The following is a 12,368-nucleotide window of genomic DNA, read 5'->3' on the forward strand; positions in this document are numbered from 1 at the left end:
ACCAAAGAATCCTGAGATGCACCTGTATTCTCTTAACTGCGTTTGCGAGCGGATGTGCGCTGCTCATCTCTCATCAAAGCTGGTATTTTCTCTTCCTGCCTCTTTGTTTGCAATTGCTTCTATTTTCTGTTTTGAGGGGTGTATATTGTGCCTTTTTGTGTATGTTAGCTTCATCATCATGCAAATCCATGATATGCCAAAGCCTTGTGCTAAGAAGCAAAGGAAGTGCCCTGGTATCGATAACAACCAGTGCTTCCACTGCCTAGCTTCTTTTGAAACTGATCCTCCTATGACTTGTTGCAGGTGTAGACTTCACGTTTGTAATGTAAGTAGCCCCTGTTCTGAATATCTTGACTGGTCTGCTCAAGAAACAGAGGCACTGGAAATACCATAAACCAGAGAAAATGACCAGTTCTGCTTCAGACATCACTAATGCAAGCACCAGTAGACCTACCCATGAGCCGCAAGTTCCTGCAAAAACAAAAAGAGACCAAGATTGATTTACCAAAGGTGAGCCCATTGTTTCTTTAGTGACAAGGACTGCAAAACACCTCCCTATGAATGCTGATCCGGGAATCTACAGACCCTCACTGCTAACCTGTTGATAAACATGCCCATGTATTTCATCTCTTACTTGGTGTAGAATTTCAAGAAATTCTACACCAAAGTGCTTTTCCAGTGGTGCTATGAAGAGGCTACTGATACAAAGCTGACCCTAAAGAGAATTCTAACACACTCCAACATCTTCCACTGCAGAAGCCTCAAGGACAAAGCTGGGAAGGGAAGGAGCATTATGTCTCTTACAAGATCCTGAACTCTGCCTGGAAGAAACTAAAGTCAGATACTGTAACACAAAGAGACTTGGAAGGCTTTGAGATAAAGCTTGTAGAGGAAACGGAGTCTCTAGGAGAGTCATGATAATGTGAAAGAGTTAACAGAGGAACACAAAGAACTCAACCAGAAACAACTGTAGGACAAAAAAAAAAAAACAGCTAAGGTGCTTTCTTCTCCTAGGAGGGAAGGGAGGAAGTCCCTAGTTTATCAATAAAAGAAATGCGTGCAAAATGGAGAAAATGCATCGTTTCCTTGAAAAAAATCACCCTGAAAAGCTGTAGCAAACCATGTTATAAACCTGCTGAATGACAATGCTATCTTTCACTTTAGGGACATTTTGGCAGGGTGGAAAAAAACCACCTTGGTTTTTTTTGTTTTATTGGTTTTAATGTTCTTATCTCATATTCAACACACACACACAGCTGGTTTAGATTTCCTTTTGGCAGGATTTTGGCTGCTTTTATAGTAGAATTTGGCATCTGGGAACACTGTTGTCAACACTGACAGCAATCAGTTTCCACCTCATCTTGTTAAGTTGCTGCTTGGCTCAGTGTGCCTTCACAGGGGTCTTGACTTTTTATCATATGAACAGTGCAGTGCAATCATCATGACTGGCAGAAAGTGTGACCCAATAAAGAAACATTTTGAAAAAAAAAAAGATTATCCCTCATTTATTCGAAAATGTTATTTCCCTCATCTCTTTTTTTTTAACTCTGGTCTTTTTAAACTTCAACATCTGCAATTATAAGAAGCAATATAGTTATTGGAATATCACTCATCCCTCTCCTGAAATGTTGAATAAAACCCATTTGTCTAATGCACTTTTTGCATCAATTTATACAATATCTATCACTTGAAATTGAAAAAAACAAACCCAAAAATCCATGTGGTTTAAAAAAAAAAAAAAACCATGGTTTAAACCAATCCACCCTGATCATCAGATACGTTTTTAGTGAAAAAGAAACACAATGAGTCTTAAGAAAAAAGCAATTAAAACAGATAAGATAAAAAATTCCTAATCACAGTTATCAGCTATTTTTATAAAATGGGGCTCACTTTCCAAACAATAAAATCTCTCCTCCTCTTCACATTCTTCCCCATCCTCCACATAGGACATCAACTCTCCCAATTACAGGTAGAGTGTGAACAAATCTTATCTGTTTTCACATTTTGTCTGTATAATTTCTGTATTCAAGGCTTGTTAAATTAAAGTTAAAATGCTTTAATTTCTTGTAATTTTGGAGGTCTAGAATGGATTAATCTAATTCCATTATTTCCTTTGGGAAAATTTTACTCAGTTTAAGCATAATTCAGTTAAAAGGACAGCCTTCTGGAACAGATTAAGTTCATTAGCCAAAGTTTAACTATCATGCATTGAAGAATTGCAAGACATTATGACTCAGGAAGCACACTGAGTCATTGATTATTTTAAAAATGATATTGATACTGTACTAGGACACAACCATGTTTTCTGATAAACATGAGGAACCTGCACCAGCACATTGTTCATGACTACCCACATATGTACCAACAATACTTTATAAGTCTGGTAGGTATAATCATCTTCAAGCAGGCATTACCTTATGCCATCCAATCATAAGTGTCTTTCTACAAGTGTTGAAAAAGGAGCAAGCATTCATGCCATCCCAAAATAAGTGTTGAAAAAGAGCAAGCATTCATGCCATCCCAAAATAAGTGTTGAAAAAGGAGCAACCACTCAACCACTCAGTCGTAAACAAAATGCTTGTTGGACACCCATCCCTCTCAAAGAAGAAAAATGATCAAGATTTATCCAAAAGAACTTTAATTACTGAGGAAGATTATGAGAACTGCAAAGTGGCACATTACCTAAGATTATTTTAAATTTTAATAAAAATATACTTTTACCATTATTTTATGTCCCTATAATACTACACATACACCTATCCAGGTGTTTCTATATTGTGCATCAGTCCATCATTCATAATCCAGGTTTATGTAATCATCATTAAACCAAACTGATACATAGCTCCGTACTCCTTGTTTCTTTTATTTATTTTGACCAGATAAAGTTTTACCCTGATAACAGTTATCTTGGTGGCAATTCTCCAAGCACCACTGTAACAAATGGATTCCAAACAAATAGCCCCAAAAAGATATTATGGTAAACATTTGCATGAACACCTGTGAGATGATTATCAGTCTACCCCACAAGGCCTTTAACTGATGAACTGTCACATCAAAAACAAAAAGGAGGTAGTATGTGTGAGAGTCAGGATGGAAGGATACGTATTTAAAAATAAACTAATGCATCCCACAGACCTATCATAAGTCTATCTAGTATCTAATGTTGCCATATCTGAAGGGATCCTGAGCAATTTCAGGAACAAACGTGTTCAAAGTTGAGAGGTTGAGATCAGTTTCTAGCCCCAGTTTCTTTTCTAGCAGTCACATACGACCAGTGGTGGATTTGAGGCAGGTACCTGGTCACATGTCCCCCGTGGATACGAAAAATAGAACAATGCTTTCTTTAAATAAATCATTATTAGTAGAAAAAATTAGTGTAATTAATGATAATGTCAGCAATAACTGTACATCAACAATAACAACAACAACAGCAACAATAACTATTATTGTATGTATGTATGTATATATGTGAGGCCTAAATGGGGTAACAAATCAATATGCAGCACCCCAGGCCATCAAAACTTTGAGGTCGGCTAACTTGAGAAAAAAAAACCTCAATAGAAAGAGGAAGATATCCAAATGCACATGGTATAAGAAAAAAATTTTTTAAAATATTTTCCCTACCTTTCATATGAAGTTGAAAATGACATTTACAACCCCCAGTGGGGCCTCTTTTACAAGACAATCATAAATTTTACAAAGTTATACATGATTTTCAAATAAATAATTTTATTTGATGTAGTAAAATTATAATTACAGCTCACAGAATATCAAAACAGATAAGAAATAAAATTAGTAGTAACAAATTCTGAGCATATTTGTTGTAAAATATTTACATAAATTTAACGAGAACGAAGATGCAATATCTTTTTTGGATTTATGTTTTTTTTTATATTTCTTTGCACTTTTCTTTGCAAAATTACATCTATATATAACTGATATACTATCATAAAAGATAAGAATTACAACCAACAGTAACCCCTTGGTATATTTATGAACAAATTTACAAAAAGATGTCTTATGAGACAGAGAGGCACTACATCCTCCCTTGAAGTCAAGAACCCAACTACGTCTCTCATGAGCTGACCAGTGGATTTTAGCCAGTCTAAAAGTTACCATTGGTGAATCTATGGGCTATAGAAGTAAAAGGTCCTCTTGCATGCAATATTGTTAAGTATATCTTAGTTTTACCAGACCACTGACTTATTAACAGCTCTCCTAGGGCTGGCCCGAAGGATTAGATATTTTTATGTGGCTAGAAACCAATTGGTTACCTAGCGATGGGACCTACAGCTTACTGTGGGGTCCGAACCACATTATATCGAGAAATGAATATGTATCACCAGAAATACTACATTCCACTGGTTCCGCGTTGGCCGAGCCAAGAATCGAACTTTGGACCACCGGATTGGTAGCCGAGCGCGAAATCCACTCATACAACAAGGAACTGAAATATTGTTACTTAAGTACCATGAGTAACTCATCAACCACCCAAAACCTATTTTTGCTACTCATGTGAGAATATCCAACCACTAAGGGTTAAGAAAGATTTCTAGATCTGCCACTGGACACAACTGGAGAAGCCTGGAACAGTGTCATCCAGGACTTCCAGTGCATCATTCTCCAAGAATTGTAAATAATCCTGGAAGTTATGGACAGTTACGTCAAGAAGCATCACTATAGCTATTTTCCCCTTTAGTAATTCATGGCATTCTAGGTTACATGGGGGTCGAGTGAGGGGGTTAAGGAGTGCCAAACTCTATTCTCTACAGACCTGGCACCCTAGGTTAGTTTAGGTTAAATGGGGTTGCACCCCTTTAAATGTGCTTACTAATGGCATCAGCATGTTTTCCAGTGTTAGTATACCTAAATTGCTTTGTTGTGATTCATGCAGTTCCTAAAACCACCCCACCTACAAATACTAGGGTAGGTAGGTACCTAGGTAGGTAGGTTCCCCAAAGCCTGATATCATGACTTAAGCTACTTGTTAAAAATTTAAGCCGTAAAGAGATTTATAAAAATACAATAGGTAAGCCTAGTCGTAAAGCCAGAAAAAATAATTGGTTAAATGGGGCTAAAAATCACTAGGCCCATCATAACCGTCAGCGCGACAAAAGCAGGTCCTAGGTAGTACCTATAGCTAGGTAGTAGTACTAGGTAGGTATATTAGGTACTTAAGAGTAAGTTAACTACGTTACGATATACTAGCTATCTACACTACGCTGTTGCTCTAATTCTTCGTGCCGGTACACCACCCAAAATCGACCCACTTACTTTTCGCCTTGGCCTCGAAGTTGTCTTTTCCTACAACCACAACTCGCACTCGACCAGCCTTTCTTTCACGACAGCTACCCTAAAACTTAAGTTCTCACCTTCCTCAACTAGACTGACAATTTACATGAATGCCAAGAGGCATAACTTAGGTTTACGACTTTTTTCAAAGTGTATGACGTAAACAGACAACACACAGGACGTACACACCTCCTGAGAACCACTTCCCAGAGTTGTTACTTGATACTTGATAGGGCACAACCACAGCTGTCAATCGAGTTTACAGAGAGTGGGTTTAATTGACAACACTCGAACGGATGCGTTCACTTTACCACTCGTTTTCGATTATGATAATCGAATACATGTTTTATCATTGTCATCGTTCAGTTTTATTTTTCTTTTCAATATTCTCATGAAACTTCAGAATGGAGAGAGATTTGCAATGCTATGAAAAATGCACAAACCATAATTGGAAGTTTGGATATGCAGTGATATGACGTCATACAACATTTTGCTGGTATATTGCAGACGAGGTGGATCCTTTCTTTAACCCCATTTAATTTTTCATATTGGAAATGCGAATACGCTCTACCATCAATAGTTCTAGAAGGGGTTATATGGGATCATATTTATTCCAGTAAAGCCATCAAGCTTTAATATTATCAAGACGGCGATAACAGGATCATAGCGTAAGTGTTCCTTTCCCTTACGGCTTAGGGCTGTCGGAGGTGTTTCAGTTTCGCCGAGTTTCGCGCGCAGTGACGAATAAAACGCATAATATACGTCTTGAAGTAGGATCACTACTATAATGCACAAATAAGAGTAAGAAAGAAAAATTTGAAGATGCAGGAAAGGTCTGTGCTATTACTAAATCTTAAATGAATTAAGATAACGACTGAAATCTTTATGAAATGTGTTATCACGTCCGATTTGCTCCCTTAGAAATCCCTTGCGTAAGGTTTTTATATTAACAAATGTATTAACGTGATCCAAATTACGAAATATATATATATATATATATATATATATATATATATATATATATATATATATATATATATATATATATATATATATAAAATGGTGGTGTGTAAACTTTGTAAAACAATAGGATTATTTGGAGTGAAGTGCCTGGGACCGAAATCTCTGGGGACAGGTGTCACAGAGGGATGAAGTATTGGCGAAGTGAGGCCTGGGTTGGGGGAGGGGGGCCACTGATATTGAGAGAGAGAGAGAGAGAGAGAGAGAGAGAGAGAGAGAGAGAGAGAGAGAGAGAGAGAGAGAGACTTGTGCACAGACCATGAGCAATGATGCTCAATAGAGTTACAGCTGTAGTGGAGGTGATGGAACATTAAACTTTAAAAAAAGAAGTCTGATTTATTTATTCTGGTGAATTCCTTCATGCCTTATGTTAAGGGACCCTTCCTCGATCACAATATTGTATCCCCACTTCTCGAACCCGGGAATTTGGAGGCTTTCATTTAGGGCATCCTCCATCCCCTTAGGCGGAATATAGCAACCAGCCTCCTCTCCATACTGGTATTCCGCTCTGCGATAGACACCCAGTGCCATGTGGTGCATCTCCATCGGAACCTATGGGGAATTTAAATACAGAGGATAAGGTTCGGTTAAACTCTTAGTACTACAAGGTGGCTCCAGCTTCAGTATCGCAAAGTAGTGTTCAGCATTTTTTTTTTTTTTTTTTTTGTGAAAGTTTATGAATGAACGTCAATTGTAGTGTGGAATGGTGATTTATCAGTAGCACCATCTCATTAACGAGGTACTTGAAAATTCTTTTGAAGACCAAGATAAGCTTGTTACAGGTAAGTGGGACAAAACTCCTCGTTTTAACACTAAAACTCTAAGATCAATCGATAACTGGAGAAGTGAAACGATAACATTGTTAGACTTAAGCACTGAGGGTATTTTGTGTGGCCCATGATAACGAAAAGGTTGGCAACAGTATCAGAGAATGCAAGATAATGTAAGAAAAAAAAAACTTTTAAGATGTTGCCCAACCTTGAATTTCCTGGCCATGTCGTAGCCCAGCTGAAGGTCTTTATTTTGGAGAGAGAGAGAAAATCCAGGGTCGTAGCTCCCTCCGTTGAAGATGACAGGTGCAGCTGTTTCCCAGACGTAGCTGTTACCAACACTCAGACGAATACCTTCCCAAAACGTCCTCAAGTCAATGTTAGCTCGTTTACCTGAGATTTTATTATTATTATTATTATTATTATTATTATTATTATTATTATTATTATTATTATTATTATTATTATTATTATTATTATTATTATTATTATTATTACAACATTTGTCTGGTACACATCATAGACTAGACTTTCACTGTTTACATACATAAATTTGATAACCTTGGGAGAGATTAATTGGAGGCTTTAATGGATAAAGGAAAAAAAATCACCAGGAAGAAGCATTGTTACAAAAACAAGACTTTTACACAAGATCTTTGTCTATCTAGGATAAATCAGTGACTTTAGACGCAAACAGTGTAATGGTATATGCATCATAAAGAATTTCATCTGAATTCCTAGAAGACAGAGGAAGAAGACAGTCTCTTGGTGTGGGACAGTAAAGGAAAATTGTACTGGATGGTTATAGTTGTTAGTCTGAGAAACTCAATGGAAAGAGAACGAACATGACAAGTATACTTTTTCTGTGAACAAAGAAAGAGGTCACTTACATTCAATGCCAAAGTTCCATAGTTTTGACAAACACACCACAAGGGCATAGTTGGTGCCTGAGTTATAAAATTATTCGTCAATATAAGAAACGCTGATGGAGCTGTTGAAGTCACCGTAAGATGTAAAGTAGAATGTGTTTATTACTATGATCCTTTGGTTCTTAAACATTATAATAACTGACGGACAAGAAAATACCATATGGCAACATTAGTGAAAGACACAATAGATATAAAGAAAGTAAAGTAGTTTATACTTCGTATGTTCAGAGGAGCAATGCAGCTTGATAGGAAAACAGATCATTACTACACATACCCATCATGAGAGCCTCTCCCATGGCTATGACGTGGACGCAACACAGAGAATTCGACATCACTTTGATGACCATGGCTGCACCCACGGTGTCTCCGACGTAGAAGGTTTTAGAATATGAAGCCTAAAATCACACATAAAATAAATAAATAAATACGACTTTAAAATTAGAATAGCTATTAAACTAAAGTGAATTTATAAACCCTCTATCATACTGAATTTAGGCGTCTTTGAAAGAGCAGATAAAGATACTTGTAAGGAGTTGGGGAATGGGCCTGCAAAATTACTTCTTGCGTGAATACGGTGCACTGAAACAAAAGAATATCGCACTGCATCTCTCTGAGATTTCTCTTTCCATGGAAACTTATTGCACTTCTATTGACCATGGGACATGCAGCCTTACCTCGCAAGACTTGCTAAGAACCCGTGGGTTAGATGACACATTTTGGAGATAGCCACTTAGGGAACTGGAATATGGCAAGATATGATATAGATATTTCGTTTATATGAAGATTTATGTAAATCTAACTGCAAAGCCGAACGCTTGGGCACTTTGAGCCACTAAGTCCTCGGGAAAGTGAAAAGAGGGGATTGGAGCGGTTGGACAGCAAGCTAGCATGCTAGAAGGAGGGAAACGGGAATGGAGTCAAAGTAAAAAGGCTCAAAAGTGGTATAGTCACTGAAGGTTCCAACTCACGTCGAATAAGGGCTGCACGGCGTCTACAACAGCCTTGTCGCCACCGACCAGGGCGATCATCTGACCCTTCTGGAGAGCTTCTAATCCGCCCGTGATGGGAGACTCTAGCATATGACCTCCTAACTTCTTGACCTCTTCCATGTAGATCTGGTGGGAAAGAAACACTGTCGTTCTTTTAAGACTTTCCTTTAATTGTAAGAAGGTCCTCACCCTTCCAAGAAGAGTGCTTGCTTCCCTTGGCCTTCCTCCTGTGTATTGTTTTTAAGTCTAGGTTAGATTAGGGCATTAAATTTCCTTTCTTGTCAGCCTTACTGTGAGTAATTTCCGAATAGAATTCTCCCAAGTGTAATAATGTTTTGTAAGTGAGTCTGGCATTGTAATCGACTAATTTCCAGCGGAAAATGCTAAACTATACTGAAATTCATAATTTTTTCTCATAGATCAAAAGTTTTGTTATTACTGTGAACGACAATTAAATAATGTTCCTTAACTTTGTTAATGTACTAGTAAAGGTAAGAAGCAGTACATATTACTTTATCTACGATACAGGTGGTAGTACTGATTATTAGCGATGTTTTTGTATATTGACTTCACAACGAATATGGACATCGAGTATCGACATATTTTGTTAACTGAGGTTTGCGATACATCATAGAATTCACCTTTTGAAGCTGTTTCATCATTTATGCTTACATATGACTAATAGGACGTGATGGTTTTTCATAATTATTTATGATACCATTATGTCTTTATAGGCGTGGATGTTTACAGCAAATTTTTTTAAAAAGTGATTTGGGAATTGGAAATTGAAAACTCTACGGGCTTAAGAACATATTTTCCCCTTTTATGCAGCAGAATGACTGAATGGTTAATAATTTTATTTTATACTTCCGGTAACTTTAGTGTTCCAACTCTTAGTATGGATCAGGTAGCATACTAGACTAGATTAAATAAAGCCTTAAGGAGAGTATTAACATGATCATTTTCTTTGATCAAAAATGTTGTTGGTGAGATAAATTTGCTTTTATTATTATGGTCCATTTTCAACACTGCACATACATTAACAGATTAATGTCCTAAATAATCTTTTTATTATTATTAATCCAAAGATCAGAGCTGGTCCTCCTTTACATGAAACATCAGAAATGAGAGACAGAGACAGAGACAGAGAGACAGAACTGGAACTAAGATCCATCCTATTGAAACTTCTTTTATTTATATATCAGTACATATATGGTCGCTCTCATTACAGTTTCGTGCATTTGGTAATACTAGTAGATACGTTGACAACAACAGCTGTGGCACACACACACACACACACAAAGCCTTACCTCTGTCTGTTCAAACTCTGTCGTGGAGTGATCGATCCAGACTTGCCCTTTGCTCAGAGACCCCAAAATGCCATCAGGTCCTTCTGCCACTGTTCGAACGTTGGGTGGTTTCGGGAGACCTGCGTTTAAGAATAGCTAAGTTTCGGTTGGTTTATCGTCTGATTGAGATATTTATCAGTGTACGAGCTAGTAACTAGTTTGACTGCGATATGCAATGTATAATTTACAGTGTAACGAGAGACTTCTCGTCTGTGGTCTAACGTGAAGTGTATACTCGTATGTTATCACGAAGATAAATTGAACAAAAATCATTTGCTCAAGTTGTTTACACCGCATATGAGGTGCACTTCGAACAAAAGGGGGATGTAAAAGACTATACTCTGTTTTTTTTCATCTGTCCATCGGCCTGTGGTGTTTTCACATGGTAACACTGCTTCCCGGGCTTTAAATAGTTACGCTATGTGTAAATTTTTAGGTAAATAAAAGGATATTTGGGTGTACATTTGCAACTGAAAAGCGTTTTAATAATTTGCTGTATGCGAATTACACAGTTAATATTCGAAATAGGATATTGTTATTATTGTTGAATGTAAGATGAATGTGACTATCCAAGGCCCCGGACGCAGTATTACCATACACAAATACCACAGGCGGCTGGACAGATGGAAAAAAAACTATTATAGATTTCAAAATGTTTGGAATTTGCAAACTTCTCGAATGATTTATCTTGGAGTGCATGAATAAGTGAAAGGTTTGGAGGGGCAACAGTCAGGTCATCTTACACGTGAAGATGACCTCCGAGGCTTTCACGACGTCTGCGGGAGTCACCAGGCGTTTGATGGACGAAGGGATGGCATCCAACTTGGATGCGTCCGTGTCGCAGGCAGCCACGACGTTGTAGCCCTTTCGAGTCAAGTTGTGGCAAATGGCATTTCCTGTTGTGGAAAGAAGTTTTCTTTCGTATCTCTGACCAGACTTGAAATGTCGTCGCCTGAGCTTGCATGAAAATAATTCTAAATCTAATTATTCAGTGCCCATGATTATGCCCTGGATAATTTAACCATAAATCACTTATAACTAAAACTTTACCACTAAACATTAGGCTCTAGGAAAATGTTAAGTGTTTTCTGATTTAGACTAATCATTTCCCCCAGAGAGGGGACGCGCCTGTTACTCAGAAAATTGCTAAATTCTTCATCTGTTAAATAATTTTGGAATTATTTCTTTCAATTCATTTTACTCTCATTACTTAGGTGGTCAGTGAGCATTTCATAAGAAATTTATATAAAGATGAAATGAACGCACACAAGGAGAGAAATACAAGCATCAAAAGCGTCAACATACCAACTTGTCCGCATCCAATGACGCCAACTCTGGTGTCTTTTGTAGCTGTTGCTAGGTTGCGGACCTGCGGCTGAAATTCTGAAGAAATGGGTCCCAAACGCAAACTTCTAAAGACCCTGGTAAGTCCCCCAGTGACGGTACGTAGCATGATGTTGGTCAACTGGACTACGAAGAATTAATGAGAAGTCCTGAGGAAACTTTGAATATTTTCGTTTCATCATAATATCAAACTAAAATTGATGGATGCAGTCTAGAGAACAACTGACGAGCTAATAACTCTCTCTCTCTCTCTCTCTCTCTCTCTCTCTCTCTCTCACACACACACACACACACACACACACACACACACACACACACATATATATATATATAATATATATATATATATATATATATATATATATATATATATATATATATAAAAGCTATATAATGAAGCCACGTGTCTCTACTGGATTTATATATATATATATGTTATATATATATTAATATATATATTATATATATATGATATATATATATTATATGATATATATATGCGTCCGTGACAATTTATACCCGGCCTTAACTCACCTTTGATAATTTAAATCAGAACTTGATTCTCCTATGTAACGGACGACTGAAGACCAGACTGCTTCTCACCTATCTGAATGAAGAAGAGTTTTAGTCCAGCTCTTGTATAACCGTGGGAAAAGGAAAATGGTTGTTTTATCT

The 12,368-nt window shown here is 37.2% G+C and overlaps 3 protein-coding genes across 12 annotated transcripts in view; 1 reads left to right on the forward strand and 2 right to left on the reverse strand.

Annotated features, from left to right (window-relative positions):
• The window catches only part of LOC135226962 (chondroitin sulfate glucuronyltransferase-like), a 148,680-nt gene extending 143,058 nt beyond the window's left edge, over window positions 1-5,622 (reverse strand). For 2 of the 9 annotated variants that reach the window (XM_064266653.1, XM_064266651.1), the window contains exon 1: window positions 5,373-5,556. The gene's annotated coding sequence lies outside the window, so the exon portion shown is untranslated. Of the gene's footprint in view, window positions 1-5,274 lie in introns of all 9 variants that reach the window. The other 7 variants (XM_064266652.1, XM_064266649.1, XM_064266658.1 and 4 more) reach the window with 6 other exon arrangements.
• LOC135226964 (uncharacterized) overlaps window positions 1,895-12,368 on the forward strand; it is a 37,496-nt gene continuing 27,022 nt past the window's right edge. The window contains exon 1 of the mRNA XM_064266660.1: window positions 1,895-1,969. The gene's annotated coding sequence lies outside the window, so the exon portion shown is untranslated. The remainder of the gene's footprint in view (window positions 1,970-12,368) is intronic.
• LOC135226777 (2-(hydroxymethyl)glutarate dehydrogenase-like) lies at window positions 6,524-12,326 on the reverse strand. 2 transcript variants are annotated; one of them, XM_064266480.1, is made up of 8 exons: window positions 12,228-12,303; window positions 11,655-11,814; window positions 11,093-11,245; window positions 10,311-10,429; window positions 8,980-9,126; window positions 8,286-8,406; window positions 7,291-7,475; window positions 6,524-6,864 (listed from the first exon to the last, which is right to left on the reverse strand). In XM_064266480.1, the coding sequence occupies exons 2-8, from the start codon at window positions 11,800-11,802 to the stop codon at window positions 6,649-6,651; spliced, it is 1,089 nt and encodes a 362-aa protein (XP_064122550.1). In that variant the 5' UTR covers window positions 11,803-11,814; window positions 12,228-12,303; the 3' UTR covers window positions 6,524-6,648. The 2 variants fall into 2 exon arrangements, with proteins under 2 accessions (XP_064122550.1, XP_064122548.1); XM_064266478.1 differs by having other exon boundaries at window positions 6,528-6,864; window positions 11,655-11,819; window positions 12,228-12,326.

Source organism: Macrobrachium nipponense, chromosome 15, assembly GCF_015104395.2.
Source record: "Macrobrachium nipponense isolate FS-2020 chromosome 15, ASM1510439v2, whole genome shotgun sequence".
Lineage (NCBI taxonomy): Eukaryota > Metazoa > Arthropoda > Malacostraca > Decapoda > Palaemonidae > Macrobrachium > Macrobrachium nipponense.

Excerpts from the sequence above, each read along its gene's own strand:
- LOC135226777 (XM_064266480.1), bottom strand. The coding sequence starts at position 11,802 with ATGCTACGTACCGTCACTGGGGGACTTACCAGGGTCTTTAGAAGTTTG. Across the intron at positions 10,430-11,092 it reads CTCGGAGGTCATCTTCACGT|GTCTCCCGAAACCACCCAAC; the intron begins GTAAGATGACCT and ends TCTTAAACGCAG. Across the intron at positions 8,407-8,979 it reads CCGTGCAGCCCTTATTCGAC|GCTTCATATTCTAAAACCTT; the intron begins GTGAGTTGGAAC and ends GTGTGATTTTAG.